Genomic DNA, 25,566 nt, shown 5'->3' with positions numbered 1-25,566 from the left:
CACTGATACCTGCAGCACACCACTCATTACATCCTGCCAACCAATGACCCATTTATGCCTACTCTCTGTTTCCTGTTAGCTAACCAATCATCTATCCATGCCAATATGTTACCCCCACACCATGAGCTTTTATTTTTGCACAATATCTTTTGATGTGGCACCTTATCAAATGCCTTCTGGAAATCTTAAATATAGTACATCCACCGGTTCCCCTTTGCCCACAGTACGTTACTTCTTCAATGGTTAAACACGATTTCCCTTTCACAAAACCACGTTGACTCTGCTTGATTACTTGAATTTTTCTAAGTGCCCTGCTATACTGTCTTTAATAATAGCTTCTATTATTTTCCTTAAGATAGATGTTAAGCTAACTGGCCTGTAGTTTCCTGCTTTCTGTCTCCCTCCCTTTTTGAATAAAGGAGTTACATTCACTATAATTCTTCAGTCCTCTGGCACCACCCCTGTATCCAAGGAGGATTGGAAGATTATGGCCAGTGCCTCAGCAATTTCCACCCTTACTTCCCTCAGTATCCTCCAATCCATCTAGTCCTGGTGACTTATCAACTTTCTTCAGCCAGCCTTTCTAATACCTCCTCTTTAGCAAATTTTATCCCATCCAGTGTCTCAACTACCTCCTCTTTCACTATGACTTTGGCAGCATTTTCTTCCTTGGTAAAGACAGATGGAAAGTAGTCATTCAGTACTTCAGCTATGCCCTCTGCCTCCATACGTAAATCTCCTTTTAGGTCCCTAATCAGCCCTACTCCTCCTTTTACCACCCTTTTAATACTTATGTGCCTATAGAAGAGTTTTGAATTCCCTTTTATGTTGGCTGCCAGTTTCTTCTCAATCTCTCTCTGCTGCTGTTATTTCTTTTTTTTTTTTACTTCCCCTCTGAGCTTTCTATATTCAGCCTGGTTCTCATTTGTATTATCAGCCTGACACCGGACATACACACCCTTTTTCTGCTTCATCTCTTTCATGATCGGAGCTCTGGCTTTGGTTTCCCTACCTTTCTCCCTCGTGACAATGCACCTCGACTGCACCCGAACTACCTTCTCTTTAAAAGGTAGCCCATGATTCAATTACAGTTTTGCCTGCCAATCTTGAATTATAATTTATCTGGGCCAGATCCATTCTCACCCCATTAGAATTGGCCTTCCCCCAATTATTTATTTTTATTCTGGATTTCTCTTTGCCCTTTTCCATAGCTAACCTAAACCTTATGAAACTATGATCACTGTCCCCTAATGTTCCCCTACTGACACTTCATCCACTTGTCCCATCTCATTCCCTAGAACCTTCGTTGTTTGACCGGAAACATACTGCTCTAGGAAATTCTCCTGAACATACTTCAGAAACTCTTTCCCCTCTCTACCCTTTACACTATTACTCTATTAGGATAATTAAAGTCTCACTTAACTACGCTATAGTTTAGACACCTCTCTATAATTTACTTGCAAATTTGTTCCTCTATATCTTTTCAACTAGTTGGTGGCCTATAGAATGCACCCTAGTGTAATGGTACCTCTATTGTTTTTTTAGCTCTAACCAAATAGATTTAGTCTGTCCTTGACACCTGACAACATCCTCTTTCCAATGTAATATTATCCGTAATCAATAGCGCCATCCCTTCTCTTTTCTTTCCTCCCCTATCGCTCCTGAACATTTTGAATCCAGGAACCTTTAGTACCCAGTCCTTTTTTGAGCCAGGTTTTCGTTTTTGCCACAACATTATGCTTCCAAGTGGCTACCTGCGCCTGAAGCTCAACAACCTTATTTATCACACTCCATACGTTCATATCTTTGCACTGGAAACCTAATTTAGACCTTATTGCATTCCGTCCAACTCTGATCCCACCTAATGCTTTACTATTTCTTATTCTAGTGCATTCTGTCTCTCCCAATTCTTTGTGCACTTTGTTTTTCCTCTCTGTTACTTCCTGGTTCCCATCACCCCTGCCAAGTTAGTTTAAACCCTTCCCAATAGCATTAGCACACTGCTCCGCAAGGACATTGCACCTGAACAGAGCTGGGGCCAATCTGTCTGGCCTGTACAGATCCCATTTCCTCCAAAACTGGTCCCAATATTTCAAGAATCTAAAGCTCTCTCTCCTGCACCATCTCCCCAGCTGCACATTCATCTGCTTAATCCTCCTATTTCTATACTCTATAGCACGTGGCACCAGGAGCAATCTGGAGATTACTACCTCTGGGGTCCTGCTTACCAGTTTCTTTCATAGCTCCTTAAACTCGGCCTGCTGGACCTCATCCCTTTTTCTACAAATGTTGTTGGTACGAACATGGGCCATGACCACTAGCCGTTCACACGTCACCCTGCAGCCGCTCAGTGACATCCTTGACCCTGACATTAGGAAGGCAATATACCATACTGGATTCATGTTTGTGGCTGCAGAAACGTCTGTTTCCCTAATTATAGAATCCGCTATCACTATTGCTTTCCTGCTCTTCCTCCTGAGGCCCCATACAGCTGAGCCAGCCATGGACTTGGTTCTGGCTGTACTCCCCAGAGTAAACAACACACTCAACAACCAAATGGAGTGCGAATTGAACTCCGGGGACTCCTTAAATAAAAGCAAAATACTGCGGATGCTGGAATTCCGGGGACTCCTTAACTGCCTGGCGCTCACCTATTCCCTCTCTGTCTGCATACCCTTAAGCTGCTGGATGATCAAATTCAGAAATGTGCTATCCAGAGTATTCCCAATCTCACGGATGCACCGCAGTCACGCCAGCTGCTGCTCAAGCTCCAAAACGCAGAGCTTGAACTGCTCCAGCTGACAACACTTCATGCATAAGTAGTTGTCCATGTCACGAGAAGGGGCCTGGAGTTGCCACATTGAACCAGATGTGCATTCCACAGGACTGAGATGCTCTGCCATGCCTCTATTTATTAGACTATTAACTGATTTAACAGAAATAATCTTAAGCCTTAACTAAGGACTCATTGATCAGCTACTTCCCTTGTGCTGACAAACTTTATTTTAAGGGGAGTTAACTTAAATGTTTTACTTAACTCTTATCTATATACCTCAAATTTTAATTTACTTAAAAATTTAGAACCTTTTTAGTGTTACTATCCCTTGTTATTTAATTTAAATTTTATCCCCTGGGTTTGATTAATTGAACAGTGATTATAATATAATTTATCAAATTGGTTTTAATTTTTATACTAATTAATTGATCCAGTCTTACTTTATAGTTAATTTAAATTAAAATAAAAGCTGACCAGTGTACTCAGACCCCATGACTCCTTGACCTGTGTTGTCACTTTGTGATTTCTTTCCCCTCCTCTTCAATTCAGACTCTCAGTCAGTGCTGTTCTGCTCCCAGGCTTCTCCTTTTATCTGATTATTCATAGTTCCATTGAATAGTTTAACTAATTAAGCTATAAATTTAATACAATACTTTATAGTTTCCCGGTCCTAGTTTAAACCACTGCCCGAGAAAAAAATACTTAATGCTCACCAAAAGAAAAAGAAAACAGGCCTATTTTACCTAGTCACATAAATAACCAGTTTCAAACAGAGCAGTAGCATGATACTGGCAAGGCAATACTGTGCTTCTTGGATTTAATTAGAAAAAAAAGACAAATATCTACTGATTATCATAATTATTAGTTTAACCAGCTAAGAGACACATTTAAGCATGCACAAATTTAATCAAATTGAATGCACAACTGCTCAATCTTTGCAATGTAATACAAAAATGTGATTAAGAAATGCCATTAGAGTTAAAAGATCAATTTTGATTCAAGTTTTAGTAAACAAAATAACCGGTGTTAAGGCTTCAGTTACCAAGAAACATCATTGCAACTGATGTATCACTGATAAAATTTATTGGGAGATAAAGAACATATTTACAATTATATGTAACAGAATCTCCACTATAATAACTGGCCTCAATAATTTTGTAGTATCAGTCATCTTGAATCATTTACAAGGCACAATAAAAATAAAGACAAGATGATATTTTGAATTCTTGTGGTTAATGTTGGAGTTTATTCAGGATGTTCGCCCTTGGATTTTAAATTGTAGTTGTACCTGAGGACATAAATGAGACAGTAAGCAAACATCGAAAGGACAATAAAGTTGGTATTTAGTATGAAACAAAAAAAGATGAGTAGCATTACACGCCATCCTTCCTTAGTACAGTGTTACAATATAAATGTCAGTACTTGTAAAACATGATCTAGAATGGAACTGCAGAAATTCTAACAAACAGGAAACACATCAGGAGATATTTTACTTCTTTATCAAACAACACATTCAATTTCAGTTACTTAATATTGTAAAAAATAATCCAACATTGAGGATTAATCTAAGTGAAAATGAAAAAGCAGGAGCAGGTTTAAGGCTCTGAGATTCAAACCAACAGTTTGCTTTAAAAATATCAGATGTATATCATCTCTTTATAACCGTGCAGGTTTATTATTTTGTTTTTAAAAATTAAGCTAAGCAATTTTCATGCTTATGTACTGCACATCTTTGGGTGGATCAAAATGATTAATATAATGTAAGATTTTTATATATCTGGTAACAAATGGCATAGGTGCATTTAAGGAGAAGCTAGATAAACACAAGAGGGAGAAAGGAACAGTAGGGTATGGTGACAGCGTTAGACAATGAGGAGGAGGCTGACGGGTGAGAGGACCATTTGGGCTGAATGCCCTGTTTCTGTGCTGCCGACTTGATGAGAAGGTTTTGAAAAACATGGTAAAGAGATGGAGAGATTTAGGGAGGACGTTTCAAAGAGTTAGGACTGAGATGACTGAAGACTGCCACCATTGATGGGGTAAAAGGAGGGGAAGGGAGTAGGATCCATAGAAGGCTTGAGTCAGCAGAACAGAACATATCAGATGGATATAGGGCCGGAGGAGATTGCAGACAGGTGCAGCAAGGCCTTGGAGAGATTGATGCACAAAGACAAGAACAGTATTGAAAGGATTAGGGGACTGACTCCCGTCTAGTGATAGACGAGTGGGACTTAGCACGATAGAATGTGTGAGGCAGAGTTTTGGAGAAGTTGGAGTTCGTTAAGATAGTTGAGTCTAGAGGTGACAAAAGGGTTCAGAGCTGAAGGCTTAAGCTGAGGGCAGAAGCAGACAACATTGGATGTGAAAGTAAGCAAAACATTGAGGAAAACAAACATTTCAGACTTATTGAAATGTGTGGAAATGTAACATTGCAATGTCTACCAGAAATTCATACAGGAGGTAAGGTACGTTTATAGTTTAAAGAGACTTAGAAAGTGAAAACAATCTTATTTTAGAATCTAACATTTCTAGTGTGTAAACAATGACAGCAGTAAACAAATTTTGCGACAGCAGATACTTACTTTGCAATACGGGTTAGCTGTATACAACCTGCACAGCCCAGAAAGAAGTTTACAGCAAACAAACTCCAGTTCTTCGGAATAATCACAAGGGAGTATCTGGACCAAATCAAACCTGTTATAAAAAATAGTTTATTAATTTCTATTGTTCAGTTACAATCAAAATGTGCAAAATCAACCACAAAGCATGGAATCAGAAGGTGGTCAATGGGCTTATTGTGGACTTTATCCGAGCTACTTAATGGGCCAGATTTTGCAGTCAGCAGCGAAGAATCAGTGCTCACTGCTAACCTCAAGAGAAGTTTTCCACAGAGATTTAGCAGGCTCTAGAGTGTGGATTTCCTCCATTACAATGTGACTTTGAATTTGGTGCCATCTGTGATGTTCAGCAACAGTGCAGGCAGGCTGATCAGCCAATCAGATTGAAGAATTCTCAGACAACAATGCAGGAAAAGGCAGGGTTTGTAATTCATATTTTAATCAATGTAAAGAAAGCAAAATAAAGATTGGGACATACACATGGGATTAAGGTAGAAGCTGAATTATCAAAGAAACTTTAAAAAATAAAAATTTTAAAAATCATGCAATTTTCAAATGTTCTGAGAGAATGAGACTCCACATTTCTAAAGTAAGTTTTGCAGGGCCTGAGAGTTTATTCAGCAGTAATTATGACTTCATTTTTAATGGTGTACTAAGTCATGTCTGATTAAACAAGGCTTAACATTTTCATTGGTTTTTACAGTGAGAATAGTGCATAATATGTTGAAGTTCACGTCAATTCACTGATTCTATGTTGGTTGCATCTGCGAAGACTGCAACAGCGCACCTTTTGGCGGAGCAGGGCATCACCGACAGCAATTTCCAGTTTTCCTCATTTAACTGCTTACGTGTGGATGCCAGAAGTTGCTGTCAGTTTTACCTGGTAATGGCAGCGATGCTGACAGTTTTGCTGTCATTACAACTGCAATTTCTGGGTCATTCTCTTGAACAAACATAGGGCTGAATTGTACGCCGCCCCAGCAGGTTGGATGGTGGCATGGGGGTGGTATAAAATTGAGCGGAAGGCTTCGGGAGGCCTACCCGCCCTGCTTCCGCCTCCGGCCAAGTTTATGGCGCCGGGCGGGGAGGGGGGAAAGCCGCCCGAGGCCAATCAAGGCCCTTAAGTGGCCACTTAATGGCCACTGAAGAGCCCTCGCCTGCCTCCACAGGTATTTTACCCATGACAAGTGGGCGTGCTGAGGACGTGAAAGGCCGCCCAGCGATACCTGCCGGCCTTTCTGCGCCCGGGGGGGAAGGGGGGTCATGGCAATCATGGCACAGAGTGCCTGATTGAGGGCCGTCCCTGCCTCCAAACCCACCCCTGCGACTCAGGACACCCCTGCCCTCCCCCCAAACGACCACTCCAGCCTCACCAAGAAAGGACCGATCCCCCTGGTGAGGCATGCCCCTACTTACTTTCCCACCTTCATCCATGGCTTCGGCTGGGCTGCAGTCCCAGCAGAGGCCACCGCTCCCGGTGGTGCTGCTGGGACTAAGAGTACCCGGCCCGCTGATTGGCCAGCAGCTAACTGAGGCGGGATCTCCTCCCTCAAGTGGGTGGAAGTCCCCCCTCGGGACAATTAAAGCCCGGGGACCCGTAAAATGCAATACAGATCCCCGGGCTAGGCAGAAGCAGGTTCACAACCGACATTCACGTCGGTGGCGAATTCCCGTCCACCCAAGGTAAAATCTAGCCCATATTGTGCAAGTATTCATTGATTGCCAAAAGGCAAGAAAGTAAAATTCCAAAATACACCCCCCCCCCCACCCCCCAGTATTCAGGATCTCTCGGGTTGTAATCTCTGGATTACTCCCAGTGCCACCTGCTAGCGAGTATAGAAATAGGAGAATAGCACAGATGAATGTGTGGTTTAAGAGTTGGTGCAGGAGGGAGGGTTTTAGATTCCTGGACCACTGGGACCGTTTCTGGGAAAGGTGGGACCTGTACAAGCAGGACGGTCTACATCTGAACCAGAGGGGGACTAACATCCTTGCTGGCGGGTTTGCTAGTGCTGTTGGGAGGAGTTTAAACTAATTTGGCAGGGGGAGGGGATGCTGACTCCTAGCAGAATAGGGACACATCTAAACACAGGAAAGCAAACAAGTCAGAGAGAATACAGCAGAAGTAAGTTTCAAGGGAGTAAGACCAGGATGGATGGCCTCTACTTTAATGCCAGGAGTATTACAGGTAAAACGGATGAGTTAAGGGCAAGGATTGACACGTGGAATTGTGATATAGTAGGCATCACGGAGACATGGTTGAGGGAGGGGCAGGATTGGCAGCTCAATATCCCGGGATATAGAATCTTCAGGCGAGACAGAGGAGGGGGTAAAAGAGGAGGGAGCATTGCAATATTAGTTAAGGAGTCAGTTACTGCAGTAAGGAGAGATGATATCTTGGAGGGGGCATCAAATGAAGCTTTATGGATACAGTTTAGGAATAAAAAAAGGGACAGCCACATTGCTAGGTGTTTATTATAGATCCCCAGATAGTCAGCGGGAAATTGAGGAGCAAATATGTGCGCAATTCGCAAAGGTGTGTAAAAATAATAATAGGGTAATTATATTAGGTGATTTCAACTTTCCCAACATTAATTGGGATAGTCATAGTGTTAAGGGCTTAGATGGAGTGGAGTTCTTAAAATGTATACAGGAGAACTTTTTAGCTCAATATGTAGAGGATCCAACAAGGGAGGGTGCAGTGCTGGACCTAATTCTGGGGAATGAAGCCAGACAGGTGGTTGATGTGTTGGTGGGGGAGCCTTTTGGTGATAGTGATCAGAACATGCTACAATTTAAGCTTGTTATGGAGAAAGAAATAGACAAGTTGCAAAAAAATGTTTTGGATTGGGGGAAGAGCGAATTTAAGTAAAATAAGGCAGGATCTGGCCAAGGTAGACTGGAAAGAGTTACTTGTCTGGAAGTCTACAGAAGAGCAATGGGGGGCATTCAAAAAGGAAATGGGGAGGGTACAGGCCCAACATGTTTCCTCTAGGGTAATAGGTAGGAGCAACAGGCCCAGAGAACCATGGATGATCAGAAACACTCCGGGTACGATGAGAAGGAAGAGAGAGGCTTTCAGCAAATACAAGGAGAGCAAATCAACGGAAGCATTAGTGGAGTACAGAAAGTGTAGGATGGAGCTTAATAAAGCAATTAGGAGAGCAAAGAGGGGATATGAGAAAGCTATGGCTGGTAAAAGTAGGGAAAATCCCAAGATATTCTATAAGTATATCAATGGGAAGAGGATAACCAGGGAAAGAGTAGGACCTATTAGGGACCAAGGGGGATATCTGTGGGTGGAGCCAGAGGACATTGGTAGGGTGTTGAACGAATACTTCACATCTGTCTTCACTCAAGAGAATGAGGATGTAGATATGGAACTCAGAGAGAGAGAGAGAGAGACTGTTAGGTTCTTGAGCAAATTGTCATAGGGAGTGACAAGGTATTGGAGGTTTTGACAGGCTTAAAAGTGGACAAATCTCCAGGTCTGGACGATTTGTGTCCCAGGATGCGCTGTGGGAGGCGAGGGTGGAGATTGCAGTGGCTCTGACCCAAATTTTTAATTCCTTTCTGGCCAGGAGGGAGGTGCCAGAGGACTGCAGAATAGCTAATGTGGTCCCACTATTTAAGAAAGGTTGTAAAGATAAGCCAGGGAACTACAGACCAGTGAGTCTCACGTCAGTGGTAGGGAAACTATTGGAGAAAATTCTGAAGGAGAATCTATCTTCACTTGGAGAGGCAAAATTTGATTTGGAATAGTCAGCATGGCTTTGTCAGAGGAAGGTCATGCCTAACAAATTTGATTGAATTTTTTGAGCATGTGACCAGGTGTGTAGATGAGGGTAGTGCAGTTGATGTAGTTTACATGGATTTCAGCAAAGCCTTTGACAAGGTCCTACATGGGAGACTTATCAAGAAAGCAAATGCACATGGGATACAGGGTAACTTGATAAGGTGGATTCAAAATTGGCTTAGCTGTAGGAGACAGAGAGTGATGACAGATGGCTGTTTTAGTGACTGGAAGCCAGTGTCCAGAGGCGTACCACAGGGATCTGTGCTGGGTCCCCTATTGTTTGTCATTTATATAAACGACATTGATGACTATGTGGGGGGTAGGATCAGTAAGTTCGCGAATGACACAAAGATTGGCCGAGTGGTTAACAGTGAGGTTGAGTGTCTTGGGTTATAGGAAGATATAGACGGGATGGTCAAATGGGCAGAAAAGTGGCAGATAGAATTTAACCCTGAAAAGTGTGAGGTGATACACTTTGGAAGGAGTAATGTGACACGCAAGTATTCAATAAATAGCCTGACACTGGGAAGTTCCGAGGAACAAAGGGACCTTGGCGTGTTTGTCCATAGATCTCTGAAGGCAGAAGGGCAGGTTAATAGGGTGGTGAAAAAGGCATATGGGACACTTGCCTTTATCAATCGAGGCATAGATTACAAAAGCAGGGAGGTCATGTTGGAGTTGTATAGAACTTTGGTGAAGCTACAGCTGGAGTACTGTGTGCAATTCTGGTCGCCACATTATAGGAAGGATGCGATAGCACTGGAGGGGGTGCAGAGGCGATTCACCAGGATGTTTATTTTATTTTTGAGATACAGCACTGAAACAGGCCCTTCGGCCCACCGAGTCTGTGCCGACCAACAACCACCCATTTATACTAACCCTGCAGTAATCCCATATTCCCTACCACCTACCTACACTAGGGGCAATTTACAATGGCCAATTTACCTACCAACCTGCAAGTCTTTGGCTGTGGGAGGAAACCGGAGCACCCGGCGAAAACCCACTTGGTCACAGGGAGAACTTGCAAACTCCGCACAGGCAGTACCCAGAATCGAACCCGGGTCCCTGGAGCTGTGAGGCTGCAGTGCTAACCACTGCGCCGCCCTGGGATGGAACATTTAAGCTATGAAGAGAGGTTGGATAGGCTTGGGCTGTTTTCGCTGGGGCAGAGAAGACTGAGGGGTGACCTGATCGAGGTGTACAAGATTATGAGGGGCATGGACAGGGTGGATAAGGAGCAGCTGTTCCCCTTAGTTGAAGGGTCAGTTCTGAGGGGACACAAGTTTAAGGTGAGGGGCAGGAGGTTTAAGGGGGATTTGAGGAAGAACTTTTTTACCCAGAGGGTGGTTACAGTCTGGAATGCACTGCCTGGGAGGGTGGTAGAGGCTTGTTGCCTCAAATCCTTTAAAAAGTACCTGGATGAGCACTTGGCACGTCATAACATCCAAGGCTATGGGCCAAGTGCTGGCAAATGGGATTAGGTAGACAGGTCAGGTGTCTTTAATGCATCGGTGCAGACTCGATGGGCCAAAGGGCCTCTTCTGCACTGTATTATTCTGTGATTCTGCTCTAATGGGTTGCCCTTCAGACAAGCTCAAAAGTCCCAACTGCTTTAAGACAAAGAACACTATTGGAACTCGCACTTTCTCTACTTCCCACTCTTAAACTGGAACTATGTTCAAGTTTGCTAGATAGATTTGTATTCATCTCTGGAACACTCAGAATATATTAGTATCTTGTGGAGAAGCTGTACTAACAGTAAAGAACCAAATAGAGTGCCACTGACAGCAATGATAGTTATTTGCGCCCCCAACTTGTGGTTTATGGAGATGGACAGTTAACGAAGACCAATGGGAGGTATAATTGAAACATCTAGTTTTTACTTTGGAACTATTACTTAAATAATCAACTACTTCAATTAATATTACAAGAACTGTCCTAGTGCTGCTAAAATTCAACTTGATCACTTTTGGAGCAAATGCTGTCTTGTAAGAATACTTGTATTAAGACAGTGAAAAAATAAAAACTATTTATGTTAGGCAGCAATGTACTTTACAGCACCATCATGTGGCACCATCAGAGAAAGGTTAGATCACCCACTAGTTCTTTCTCTCAGTTGTAATGCTATGGTAGTACTTCCCCCGCAAAAAGAGTTGGCTGGGGGAAGAAAGGGAGACGGTTAAAACTGGTCCAAGTAATTGCTGTTCACTACTTGGCAACAGGAACAAATCAGCATCCCAGCTAAAGGCTGGGGTCTAAGAGTGAATAAAGTGCAAACTAGAATACATTACAAAAAATATATAAAAAGCCTTTATATTACCTGTAGCACAAAGCACGCCTGACTGAGCTGGACTAAGTTTGTTTGGAGGCCTGGCCAAGTCAGCTAATCCTGCAGTGACTAAACCCTGTACAGATAAAAAAGACATGAAATACACCACATCGGTGACAATATACCACAAATGCATTTACCTCTCTGGTTTGGCATATATTTTTTACAAATTAGATTTAATGGGTTCAAAGTCCAACAACATTTCTCAGCATTTTTAATTGGTTAAGACAATGAGTAGCTGAGCCAATCAGACCAGGACAGTCTTGAGTTCCATTCTTAGTCTGTCTTGGATTAACTGGTTTCAGTAAAGGCAGTTATAGGGGACTACAGTTGGCCTCACTGTCACAATTAATGAAGAGGAAAATTGGGCAAACTTCACATTCCTAGTCACTTAATCACCTAGCTTTATTGAGTGTAGCACAATATAAAAACACATATTTATTGGTCTCTCTGAACATTGCTCGAAAGCTGTGTTTGCTCTGTCTGAACTTACTGCAACTACATAGAGGTTCAATTTTGTTCCATGTTCAAAATTAAGTTATCCTAATTTTTTAATAGTGCATTTACACCCCACTTCAACCATAACATTACTACATATTACAGCATCACTTTCTGTTTTCAGTTGCACACAGAAATTGCTGAATTTGTCATCTGTAAAATTCTGATCAACTGTTGCTAACTTATTCACGTTTCAGGATAAAGCAAGGAAGACATAAAAATATCTATTCAAATTAAGTAAATCGACATCTTAAATTTCCCATCACAATTTTAACAATATTCAACAATTTTAACAATATTCCCCCTTTCCATATATTGTTCCATAACTGTATATTGTTATTTGTTTTACAGGAACAGAACTTTAGAAACTTTAAAAAAAAGTCTGGAAAAGCCAATCCCGGTTATCTTGAATTGGCAAGATTTGTTTAAATTCAGTAGAAAAGTTGTCACTCTTCTAGTTAGTTAGTATCACCATGAAAGAGAAATGTCACCATCAGCAGTGGGATCGATACACTGGCTTCACTGCTTCAAATTTGACGCTACACTTGCTGCGGCATATTAATAGCAGGAAATTTAGGAGAAAATTAGCAAAGGCATGCTCAGTGCACAAAAAAAGCAAAATTTACAATGTGCATCACCGATCCTGCCTAGAGCATGGCTACCCGATCCGAACACGACAGGACCCGACGACATGTGTTGGGTTCGGGTCGGGTCACTCTTCCAGGTCTGGCATTCGGGGTCGAGTCGGGTCAGACACACTCTATCATGACCTCCAGTATGTGGCTTCAATCTTAATGTACTTTTTAAACAACCTTTCAAGTCCAGTTACAGTTGCTTATCTGCACAAGCTTAAAAAGTGAAAAACGGAAGTTAGGTTAACTGAACATTCTAGTGGTTGGATCGGGTCGGGTTGGGTGCGGGAGAAAATGAAAGGAATCGGGCCAGGTCGGGCTCGGGTTGGGTTTCATTTGCAGACCTTTAACCCTGCTATTGCAGGAAATTCTGGACGAGTATATAATGACAATTTTACATTGTAGATGTGCATTGTTGACTAACTTCTCTCTGGATCAGTCATAATACCTGATCAACATTGTGCTGATATGCTAAACCTTTGAGTTTGATGTAACATGATATACTCACCCATTTCATAATTGGCGACCAGAAAAACACTGTGCGAGGACCTAGAAAAAAAGATAGAAGTAATTAAAGGCTTACATTTTCAGGATGCAATTTAATAAAATTCTTTACTTGGTTGAATAAAGGCCAATAGTATAGGCCACCATAGACTGAAAGAGTAGAGGGGAAGTTAAGGTAAAGTAGGTAACAGTTAAGTGAAGGGTATTAAAGGCCTGTGTATTTGTAGAAGGCCGAGAACACTCAAGGGTGCAAGCATCAGCTAAGGATGAATTAGATTTTTAAAAAATGGTGCACAGTCCTAATTTCAATGCAATTTGGATCCAGGGAGGAGAAAGTTTTTTTTTTAGGAAACATATGGGAGTTTAGGAGGAACTAGACAGGAAAGTTCAGCTGAAAGTTTAAACCAGATAGCTATTTGGAACATTCCTTGGGAGAACTTTTTCAGGCAATTTTATTGCAAAAGATTTAACTATTGTACCATGATTTACTCTTCATTGGAGTAATCAAATGATGGATAAATTTAATGTACACTAATTCCCATAAACAACCTTAAAAATGTTACTATTAGAGTCAGGGCCCTAGTAAAATTCCAGCATCCTTAAGATGCGGTATCTTTAATCCCCATATTCTTGCTCCTCATGCAGCATAGCTGTGCCAGCCAAAAAAAAAAATACAATTTGCTCTACTCCTCTGGTAGGCAAGACAAGAGAGTGGGAAATACTCAGCTGAAATTTAAAATATTGCAGCTGATTTTGCAGCAGAATGCATGCTCAAAAAAATCCCTAAAATACATCTGTCAATAGTCACCATTTTGATTCAGTGGATATTTTAAGTACAAACAGCTTTAAGTAGGTATGTTTTGCTGTTGTCACGAAACTGTATTTATTTTCAACTTGGATTAAAAACAGTGTGCCTTTAAGACTCTGTTTGAAAACAATGTACCTTTAAGACTGAGCATAGGGTGCCAGCTGCACCTGTCCCTAGGCCACAGCAGGAGAGAGGACACATGGTATAATGTTTCGATTTGACGGAGTGTAAAAAAAAAAGCTAAAACCAGTCTGAGCCAGGCACCAGGGAAGCGTGCTGACTGAAGGAAAGAGCTGTCTATTTCTTTCAGCAGAAATTCTACAATGAGCTATAGGCCAGGTTAATTGCCCAAGGAGAAAAAAACCCTTTGAAGAGACTATTGTATTTCTGGAGTAAAGTTTCGACGAAGAGACTGTCAGTTTTAAAATCCGAGTGGACCCACTGCTACACTCCTTGTTTAAAGAACTGTTTGATGCCTGCTGCAGTTGAAGTGCTTTGAATGCCCATCAAGAACAGACTTTCATCAAATCTGTGTGAAGACTTCAAGAGGCATTTGATTATTTTTACACTAGGATACCTCACCATCAGGACTGTAACCCACAAAGACTTTCCTATTTATTTATTAAGAAACAGCTAATTTTGTTTAAAAAAACACCACTTATAAAACCAGTTAACTTAGTTTTGAATGTGTGTGAGAGAATGGGAAAGTTAGGTTAAAAAAAATTATAAGGTCTGTAGACATAGGTTTATCTTAATAGCGTTTAAGATTTAGTTTTTTAATAAATAGTTAATTTGTTGTTGTCTAAAGATACCTGGTTTTATTCTGGGGGTTACTAGAGTGTTTAATTTGGCTATTTTCCGGTTGGGTGGGAAAACTTTAATAATATGTTGCAACCTGTGGAGTGATGGGACTGAATTGACAGTGCATTGCTCCCGCCTCGGTCGTAACACTGTAAAGTGTAGTTTATCCAGTAACCTATTATTTCAGCAGAACATGAAAATCTGTAGCTCTATTTGCATCACACTTCTGTGTAGAAACTGGCAACAGCCACACCAACCCAGTATCAAAAACATAGGTCCACTGCAAAACAGTCTTGTCGCACAAGCTTTTTATTGCTCATCATTACTGTTAAAAGCTTTTAGTTCACTCTTAGTTTTTAAATAGGCCAGGATTTACACTTTTCCATTTAAAAATAATGGAACTTTAATAAATATAGCGTTGTGATGCTGGTTACACAAACTTAATTGTGCAATGGTTGCCCAGTGATTAGAAGAATTGCCAAAGGTATTCAGAACAAAATACCCACAATATCCTGCCTTGGTTATGTAACTACTGCAGAGCAGATTGCTATAACTTATCCCATTGTAAAGCCATCAGCAAATTCATTGTTAACAACAACTTATATATAGTACTTAATAAACGTCCCAAGGCGCTTCACAGGAGCATTAAAAAACAAAGTATGACACTGAGCCACAAAAGGTGATGTTTGGTCAGATGACCAAAAGCTTGGTCAAAGAAGTCGGTTTCAAGGAGCTTCTCGCAGGTGGAAAGAGAGGTGGAGAGGTGTAAGGAGGAAATTCCAGAACCTAGAGTCTTGGCAGCTGAAAGTATGGCCACCAATGGTGCAGTGATTAAAATCAGAGATGTACAAGAGGCCAGAATTAGAGGTGCGCCCAAGAAGCAAACAAAACTATGAAGGTCATACAATAGCTTCAGTTAATGGAACAAAATAGTTGTTAAAAATAATTAAACATTATTTTTTTTTTTAAAAAAGTGAAGAAGCATAGCAGTGAAAATAGGGTTTGGTAAATTTTGGTTGGAATAGAGGACAGCCTTATACCATTTTTCAGGATAAGGTCATCTAAATGATGGCTGCAAATGAGACATTTCTCTAAATACAATGACTCGTCGCTTTTAAATTATATTTGAATGTTTATGTATTTAAGGCTTTTCAAGACATTGAGCTCCTTAGCCTCTCTTTGGTTTCTCAGTAATGAATTCTAGTACTAGCCCACAAATTACCAGATTTAGTGAATTCAGTATATTATCCCCGATAATATATAACTGCTGTATAACTATGACTCTATAACTGGATATTTAATAAATCTCCCCCATGGATCATCAAAATTACCGAATGCGTAGTCTAATCACATGAACCAGAAGGCTGCTAGTTTGATGCCCAGTCTCTACAGAATTAGCTGGAGCAGCAGGAGGGGTGCCACAATTAAACTCTACCTAATCTAGGGTGTTGAGTAAAATTGGTGTGAACACTACATGTATACAGGGACATAGCCAAGGGTTGGGATTAGCATAGACAATCGAACAGGTAAATTACACAATAGAAATGGGTTCAAAGATTGCCTCTGTTAACCTGTGTAGTGTTAAAGCACTATGCTATGTGTTTTGGCCATGGGGTACCTTGCCAAGGTCAAAGCCGACCTGCTGTTTCTGCAGGAGTGCACACCTCAGCACATACAGGCAATCACCACAATGGTGGTCCCATGGGCCATTGATCTGGTCAGGAGTAAACAATTACCATTCCTCCAGTCTGGGTATTTGGCTGTCAGGTGGCAACTTCACCATCACCGAAGTCAAGGAGGTGCAGGGTGGCCACCTCCTCGTAGCAAATGTATTGTACAAAACACTCTGCTCCAGTTAATCAAAGTGTACGCCCTGGGTCTAAAGAACAAGTGGATGACTGTCTTCCAGCAGTTGTCGATGTCCAAGCTGGTGATTCTAGGCGGTGACTTCAACTGTATCATCGATGCGGCTGGACAATCCAACAGAGCCGACAGCAAACCAGACTCCTGACGGAAGCGGTAAAAGACACCAAGTTGTGCGACGTCTTCAGCAACCCTGCAGACAAAGTGCCGCATAGATATACATGGGCGAGACCAGATGGGTATGTCCATTCCAGGATAGTGTTATGACCAGGTGAGAAAGGGATCTAGGGGTTCCCTATCAGCCTTTTTCTGGTTTGACCATAACAGGGTTTAATTTTTAAAACCCCCTGTTTTTAGCTTCACCTCAGTGAATCCTTGTTCACTGCTCTCCAATTGAAATGGGTTTAAAGATTATAGGCAAAGAAATCAACCAGACAGGTTTTCTTAGGTTTAAACAAGAAAGGTGTAAGTTTATTAACCGTGAAACTCTTATTTGGTTAAAACTACTAAAAATACGCGACACGACCACATTAGCATGCACACGCGATAAACACACATGCAGATAGAAACAGAAAAGGAGAAAGAATCAAGGGGAAAGGTTGAAGCAATAGCTGGAGTTCATTTATTGTCTTTTGAGGTCGATGTAAAGTCTTTGCATTGCAGTTAAATCTTCCCGTCTCTTTGGGGCCCGGTGCACTCTTTCAACTTATTCAATGGTTTTCTGTCTTCTAGAAATCCAGTTGCAGTCTCTTCTTTTTGAGAGAGAGGGAGATGCTCTCTCTTCAAGTTCAGTTGCAGTCTGACCTCAAACTGTTCTGTGAACATAATTCAAACCAAATGTGGGCCAGCAGACCAGTCATGCAATTAGCTCCTTTCCTGGAACAACCTGCCGAGCTAGGTTTTGTGGATTCTTTCAATCTTAGTAGACATCCTCAGTAGGGGGCTGGAATGCTGACCTTCACACACTCAATGTCTTTGGATCAAAATCCATTTGGTTAATTGAATCAGGGAGCAGTTCCATTGTTTTCTCCAGGCAACTGTCTCTTAGAATGCAAATGGTTCCAGCCACTGTCCTTTTAGAATGCAGGTGCAGCCATGTTTTCGGTCCAGTAAGAGTTTAAAATTATGTTCCATATGACGAAATGAATATGCTTCATTCTTGGCAGATGTGGTTTTCCTCACAATAGACTTCCAGTTTGTGTCCCGAGTGCTCACGGTCAGATCCACCGATATCAAGCCGGTGTTCTTTTTTGACCACTGCCTCCTACTGGTTGACTGCCACCTATAGGAAGACCAGAAGATTGGGATGGGGGACATGGAAGCTGAACATGAAACTGTTGACCCCAGAAATCAGAGGAGCTCAAAAGGGATTAAAAAGGTTGGAGAACCGTGAAACCCTTCTTTGAGTCTCTTAGAGGCAGGTAGAAAGCGATCAAGGCAAACATCAAGAGGTTCTTTATCCTCAAAGGTGGTCAGAAGGCAAGACAGAGTCAGAGGGAAATGCCCCGACTCCAGAAAAGCATACAGAATCTGCTCCTGCTGCAGTTGATGGGGGTGGATGTCAAGGAGGATCTCCTAAGGGTGAAGAGCCAGCAAACCTTGCTATTTGCCTCTGGCCTCTAAGATCATCTCCCGGTCCAGAGTCCACTCCGTGGAGCAGATGAGATGTGCTCGCGTTTAGTCTTCTTTTCCTGAGAGAGCTCTGTGATCAGCAGTGTGAAGGAAAAAGATGGATTTTTAACATCAGGGCAGCCTGACATACTAAGGATCAGCGAATCCGTTTATGCCGGATTGTACGACGTGAAGCCTCCCAGTCCTCTATCACGGATGTCTTAGACGACAGCCAGCGGGAGAGTCTGGACAAACCGTTAACTCTGGATGAGCTGACAAAGGCCGTCAGGGATGAGTAAAGCTCCCGGAAGCGACGGCTTACTGGCCGAGTTGTATTTGACTCTGAGGGACCTGCTGGAAGTTTGCTTCCAGTTGGCAGTATGTCAGAATCCATAAGGAAAGGCATCATCACCTTTATCTACAAATGGTAGGGAAGAGGGAGGAAATCAGAAATTGGAGGTCTATTTCACTGCTTAAGGTGAACTATTACATTTCGTCCAAGGTCATCGCCAATCGAGTCAAGTCTGCGCTGGAGTTGGTGAGCCACACTGATCAGATCTGCGCTGTACCTGGCAGGAGAATCCCAATAGCCTCGCACTACACAGGGATACGATTGCCTAAGACATGAGGATGGACACCTGCCTCATTAGCTTGGACCAGGAGATGACCTTTGACAGAATATCATACGCCTACATGATGGACATGCTCTCCAAAATAGGGCTTGGGGAGGGAATCCGCATTTGGATCCAAATGCTCTACACAAACATCAGTGGTGCAGCTCCCATCAATGGGTGGTCATTGGAAAGCTTTACGATCAAATCTAGAGTCAGGCAAAGCTGTCCTCTCTCCTCTATCTTATTGGTGTGCTGTATTGAATGTTTTGTCGAGTCCACTAGGAAGGATGTGGGTATAAGAAGGGTGATGATCCCAAGCAGCGATTGTGTTCAGGTCAAAGCCTCCCTGTATATGTCGCCATCTTCTGCTTGAATCTACTATTGGTTCTCAGACTGATGAATATCTGCAATCAATTTGAACAGGCCTCGTGAGCCAAAGTAAATTGCAGCAAGAGTCACCCCATGTTCTTTGGGAACTGGGCTGACTGATCCTGTGCTCCTTCACCATCAGGTCAGACTACCTGAAGGTGCTGGGGATAGGTTTTAGAGGATCTGGGCCTGCGCCAGAAACTGGGAGAAGTGAGCAGCCATGATGAAACAGAAACTGGGCATGTGGGAGCAACACTTTCTCCCCATTGTTGGTGAGAACTTGGTGATCAGGTGTGAGGTACTCTTGGTGTTGCTGTATGTGGCGCAGATCTGGCCCATATCCCGCGGCGGTCACCCGAGCCATCTTCCGCTTCAACTGGAGATCGAAAATCTTTAGATAAAGGGGGAAACATGGCCAGCGTCGCCCTCATCCTGATGACCACCTTTGTGCGCAGGTGCATCAAGCTGTGCATAGTCCCTCGATATGCAAACACAGAGTGTCACTATATGCTGAGGTTCTAATATGTCCCTGGTATTATGAAGGATGGGTCTGGCTACGTTGCCGCGGAACGCTCCATTCTGTCTGACCATGCCATGCCACCTCTCCTTCGTGGAAAAGTTTGTGCAGAAAAACACCTTTGACCACAATTCCATCAGGCAGTGGTCCGCATGCAACATCCTCGAGGCCCTGTGAGAAAAGTAAATGGTGGATCCTGTTGGATGGTTCTCTGAGCAGACTGTTAAAGGCATTTAGCAGAATGCTTCATCATCAGAACTTTCAAACAAGCACCAAGATGTAGTTTGGCTGGTGGTGAGAAGGGCCCTCCCCATCAGATCCTTCAAGCACACTTGGAGTCTCAATGCCACTATACACTGCCCTCGAGGCAGTTGCAGTGGGGAAAAGACCACGGCTCACCTTCTTTTGGAATGTACCTTTGCAAAGGCCTGGAAAAAGATGCAGCGGTTTTTGTCAAGGTTCATCCCGAGCTGCACAGTAATGCAGGACTCTGTGCTATACGGTCTGTTCCCAAGGACGCATACTGAGACAAACATCCATTGCTGCTGGAGAACGATCAACTCAGTGAAAGACGCACTTTAGTCTGACTAAAACTTGTTGGTCTTCCAGAAGAGCTGTCCACAACCGTATGTTGCAGACAGACACATTCCAAGACCAAGGACTACGTGCATAGGGCAATCGCCGCAAAGGCTCAATGAGGAAAGGCCACAGTCTAAGACCCTCCCGCCAGAGTATCTCCTCTTTTTAGGCAGTCCCTCGGGAACGAGAATGTCTTTCTTCCACTCCAGGGTTGTGGGTCCTTAGGTGACTGAATAGTCTAATTCTGGATCCGCACAGGTGGGGCAGGTGGTGTTTGGAGGCGAGTGAATGGGATGCTCGAATTTCTGAACGCTCCTTCCGTTGTTTGCACTTGGTCGCTGCCTGGGCATGTAGACATTGTTCGAACTGGCTGCCACCTTCGCGGATGCTTCTTTTCCATTTTGGGTGGTCTCAGGCAAGAGATTCCTCCTGCCATAGTATACCGAGAGACTGGAACTCGTGGAAAACCCCTCAGGCTGTATGCACCAGAGAATGTTTGATGTGAAATGCATATTGTAAATATAACTTGTAATTGTAAGTGTAGGGAGGCACCTCAGAGTGCCATGTATGGTACTGAAAGAAAGTGAATGGTATTGTACATTATGTAATGTCAAATTTGAACTGTTGTGTAATGTAGTTTTGCAAAATTTTGTGAATAAAGCATATATTTTGAGGGAAAAAATGGTAAGGATCTCTGCTTCCAACTATTAAGCAGTGACATTGGATCCAATGACATGCATGACTGTTGGGCAAGGACAAGATTGAGTTTGGCTGTGACATCCTCTTCTATGGTTTAACTCACTGTAAAACCATTGAAAATTACAGCACAGGAGGCCATTCAGACCCTTGTGCCACTGCTGGCTCTCTGAAAGAGTTATCCATTTCCCCCATTCCCCTGTCCTTACTCCATACCCTTTTTCAAGTACTTATCCCATTCTCCCTTAGAAGCTATTACAGATTTCTTCCACCACTGCTGCTGGTAGGATATTCCATGTCCTAATGACAATCCATGTAAAATGATTTCTTCTAACTTCTCCTGTTGCTCTTTTGGTGATAAATGCAAATTTATGACGTTTAGTTACCAGCTCACAGATTAAAGATAAAAAGGACTTGCATTTATATAGTGCCTTTATGACCACTGAGCATCTCAAAGCGCTTTACGGTCAATGAAGTACTTTTTGAAGTGTAGTCACTGTTGTAATGCAGGAAATGCAGAAACCAGTATGTGCACAGAAAAAGCCCACAAACAGCAATGCGATAATGGCCAGATAATCTCTTTTTGTGATCTTGATTGAGGAAAAATATTGGCCAGCATACTTGGGATAACTTCCCTGCTCTTCTTCGAAATAGTGCCATGGGATATTTACATTCACCCAAGAAAATAGATGGGGCCTCGGTTTAACGACTCATCCAAAAAACAGCACCTCCGACAGTGCAGCGCTCCCTCAGTACTGCACTGGAATGTCAACATTCATTTTTGTGCTCAAGCCTTGGAGTAGGACTTGAACCCAGAACTTAGTGACTCAGAGGCAAGAGTGCTACCAACTGAGCCATATGAATTTTCCTTGATTTACCTCGTGAAAGCCTCTCAATTTTGACTAGCTGTCAGACTTTTCAACTTCATTTTTCTAATGAGGAGCCCCAGATTCTTGATAACTAAAGACTGTCTTCCAAAGTCCAGTCTTAGTCAACCTACTCCTCACCCTTTCCTAAAGTATTTGGTACAAAACTGTACCCAATATTCTAACTGTTGCCTAACCAATGATTTGCATAGAGTTAGCATTACCTCTTTGCTCTTCTATTTAGTGTGCTTCCACTTTTAAAGTTGTGTATCTGAACTCAAAAGTCTCTCTGCACCTTTTGAAGTTTTACTGTGTATATGCCCTCTCTCATTTCATCTTCACAAAATGTGTCACCTCACAATTCTCCACATTAAATTTAATTCGATACCTATCTGCCTAATTTAATTCTGTCTGCATTCTCCTGAGGTTGCTGTGAATTTGACTCCGAGATGAGAGTATGACCTCATATCTGCGCCATCACGATGATCACCTATTTCTACCTCCGTAACATTGCCTGACTTCGCCCCATCTCAGCTCATCTGCTGTTGTAACACTCATTCCTGCCTTCGTCACCTCTAGACCTGACTATTCTAATGCATCCAAAATTCTGCTACCCGTGTCTTAACTCGCACCAAGTCCCGTTCCCCTATTCACCCCTGTGCTCGCTGACCTACATTGGTTCCTGGTCAAGAACATCTTGGTGGCCATGCATTCAGTTGTCTAGGCCCCAAGCTTTGGAATACCCTCCCTACACCTCTCTGCCTCTCCAGTTCACTTTCCTCCTGTAACAAGCTCCTTAAAAACCTACCTCTTTGACCAAGCTTTTGATCATCTGACCCAATATCGCCTTTTGTGGCTCAGTGTCATACTTCGCTTTGTAATATTCTTGTGAGGCGCCTTGGGACATTTTATTATGTTAAAGGCGCTGTATAAATATAAGTTGTTGCTGCTACTTGCGGTGCTATTCACTGTTACCCAGGCTCCATATTTCTCAGCCATCTGCAAATTGTGATATTGCGTCCCCTATACTTCAATCCAAATCATTTTTACATCCATTTAAAGCAATGGTTCCAATATTAACCTGGGGAACACAAATTGGCAAGCAAATAAGATGTACATCCAATTGAAAAAATAACTGTTTGTTACAGCATGATCAGTATATAATGACAAACTCAAAAATAGCATCACAAAAGCTTCAAAGATACCTGGATGACCTGGAGCAACGGGCAAGCCAATGATGATTTCTGATAAACTATGTGCTATTCTCCAAATGAAACAAGCCAAAGGAACAGGATACGTGGATTGAGCTGCTATCAAAACCAGCACACAGAAGTTCCTGGGCAAGCTTTCCAGAGGAATATGGCTTCAACATCAACAACTTAACAGCCAGGGTATCAGCCACGCTGGGCCAATTACAGGCCCTCTGAGGAAAGAAGCATAAAAGCAACCCCATAACTTTCCTCAGACTGTACATAGCTTACATCTATTTAATCCTGGAATCCAGATAGACAGGTGCACTGCAAGTCAATCATAAATTAAAATGCTACAAACAATCCAGAACAGAGCAATAAGGGCAGCACATTCCATACCATGCTTTATCTACTCAACTAGTGAATACCAGTGATTCCAAACCATTAAATTGGAGGGGGAAAGGAGAGTAAGAAAAAGAAAATGAGGGAGGACGGGAGGGAGGGGGGGGCGGGGGAGGAGAAAGAGAGAGAGAAAAAGATAAACAAAAGGTGGGGGAAAAAAGAGGAGGGGGAATCTTGCCTCAGTGTGTGAAGTTCAATGGACACTTTGAAAAATTTTGCTCTGGGTTACAGGGAGATGGTTTTTTTTCAGCTTTTTGGAGGGCAGGGGCTGTTGGGCTCTGTTAATCAGTATTTTTGCTGAAACACAACCAGGTTTGCAAATAAAATCAAAATCAGAAGTGACTTAAAACATAAGTTCTAACATGGTTTCCTGAAGATGGATACCAACCCTGCTACTAAAGAAACCATCCAATTTATACTGAAGTACTTTATAAATTTGTACATGCTTGGCGCCATTAACTTTATTTATCACTAAAAAATGGTTGGCATAAATCTATACCAGCTGTAGCAAGGCCACCTTACTGGCAGGACCTCAACACCCAAGCACACATGCAAGTTAATCTTCTGTTTACAATGGAGGCTTAACCGTCACCGGCTTGTGAAAACCACTGAAGTGGTGTGTATCATCTCCTAGGAGATGCGAAAAAAAATCAAAATTAAGAGCATTATTCATTTTGTTAATCAGATCTGAACATTTAAAAGATAAATTTGCTTTTTTTTTTTAAAAGAAGCAAATGAACCAACATGGGCACCAAACCATATTATCTTCAATCTGAACAATGACCTTTATTTCTAAAACAAGGCTTCAAGGACAAAACTCCACCAACTGAAAAGAACCAAGTTGATTACCCACGTAAACGTGACAGATTCCTTCATTCACCAATCTGTGCAGCGGGAATCATCTTAGTTCCACCCCATTTGAATGACATGAGTAAATTTCTAGCTATTTATTAAAACCAAACTGGTTTTAAAGTGAAATAAAAACAAGAAATGCTGGAACCACTCAGCAGGTCTGGCAGCATCTGTGGAAAGAGAAGCAGAGATAACGTTTCGGGTCAGTGACCCTTCATCGGTTTTAAAGTGAAACTGGTTTTAAAACTGGAAGAGGCAGAGGCTGAGAAGAAGGGTCACTGACCCGAAACGTTAACTCTGCTTCTCTTTCCACAGATGCTGCCAGACCTGCTGAGTGAATCCAGCATTTCTTGTTTTTGTTGCAGAGGCTGAGATAGATTGATAGATAAAAGTGTGCAAACATAATATAAGGCCCACTTCACAACCAATTTAGTGGAAAGGTGAAAATGTAAGCGCCTTTGGGAGCAGTCTATCTTCTCTCCCACCACCGTCTTTATTTTGCACAAAACTACATGATCATCAGGGGCAGCTGTCAGGCCCCGACCGCTGACGAACGGATGCGCATCAAAACATGTTTTAAAAAGCTTTCACGCAAAACCATTTGCTATTTTTCTTCGTGCATCATTTCTTGTTGTCCATTTGTCGCTCGGAAAGCGATATTTGACAGCAGTAGCAGCATTCACTGCCACACATACAGAGACAGCACTTAAGCACAGGCTGGCACCGGCCGTACCGCTCCATCTCGGACCTCACAAGCATGAAACCCAAGCACCATGTCTGTGCGCGCCGCTCGCAGCAGTAAGGCAAAGCTTTTTACCTGCTGGGTGATCATAAAACGGCCTCATCCTGGGCGGAAGCATCAATCCGATCTTGTCCAATACTCGGTGATAACTCGCTCTCAGACCCGCCACCGCCATATTCCACTGATTATTATAACTGACAACCGGCAAATAAATACTATAAATATGGAGTGCCTGTTCAAACAATAAAAAATAGACCAAAGCCAACAATATCTATCTAACAGGCCGACCCCAAAAATCCCGGCCCGGCTCGTCCTACAACTTTGCCCTTTACTTCCCCGAGCTCCGCGACCATCGGAGAGTGGGAGGGGTCAGCGCGAGGAAGGGGAGGGGGTGGAGTAGCCTAACCTGCTGGTCATTGTTAACCCGTCCTTCGCGAATCGCTTTACGCAACACCCACCCTCCGCTAATACGATTGGTTAGTGAGGACGTCAATCATTCTGCG

General features: G+C 42.6%; 1 protein-coding gene across 1 annotated transcript; it reads right to left on the bottom strand.

Annotated features, from left to right (window-relative positions):
- Nucleotides 1-3,837: 3,837 nt before the first annotated feature.
- mpc2b (mitochondrial pyruvate carrier 2b) lies at nucleotides 3,838-25,450 on the bottom strand. The gene is made up of 5 exons (XM_068040694.1): nucleotides 25,139-25,450; nucleotides 13,158-13,198; nucleotides 11,511-11,595; nucleotides 5,359-5,470; nucleotides 3,838-4,064 (listed from the first exon to the last, which is right to left on the bottom strand). The coding sequence occupies exons 1-5, from the start codon at nucleotides 25,236-25,238 to the stop codon at nucleotides 4,022-4,024; spliced, it is 381 nt and encodes a 126-aa protein (XP_067896795.1). The 5' UTR covers nucleotides 25,239-25,450; the 3' UTR covers nucleotides 3,838-4,021.
- Nucleotides 25,451-25,566: the final 116 nt, after the last annotated feature.

The sequence above is a fragment of the Heterodontus francisci genome, chromosome 10 (genome assembly GCF_036365525.1).
Source record: "Heterodontus francisci isolate sHetFra1 chromosome 10, sHetFra1.hap1, whole genome shotgun sequence".
In the NCBI taxonomy this organism is placed as follows: domain Eukaryota; kingdom Metazoa; phylum Chordata; class Chondrichthyes; order Heterodontiformes; family Heterodontidae; genus Heterodontus; species Heterodontus francisci.
The sequence above is the reverse complement of the archived record's forward strand: the minus strand, read 5'-3'. Positions and strand labels throughout refer to the sequence as shown.

Coding starts and splice junctions, on each gene's coding strand:
- mpc2b (XM_068040694.1), bottom strand. CDS start 25,238: ATGGCGGTGGCGGGTCTGAGAGCGAGTTATCACCGAGTATTGGACAAG. Junction 13,199..25,138: donor GTTTTATGATCACCCAGCAG/GTAAAAAGCTTT, acceptor CTTTTTTTCTAG/GTCCTCGCACAGTGTTTTTC. Junction 4,065..5,358: donor CAGCTAACCCGTATTGCAAA/GTAAGTATCTGC, acceptor TTATGTCCTCAG/GTACAACTACAATTTAAAAT.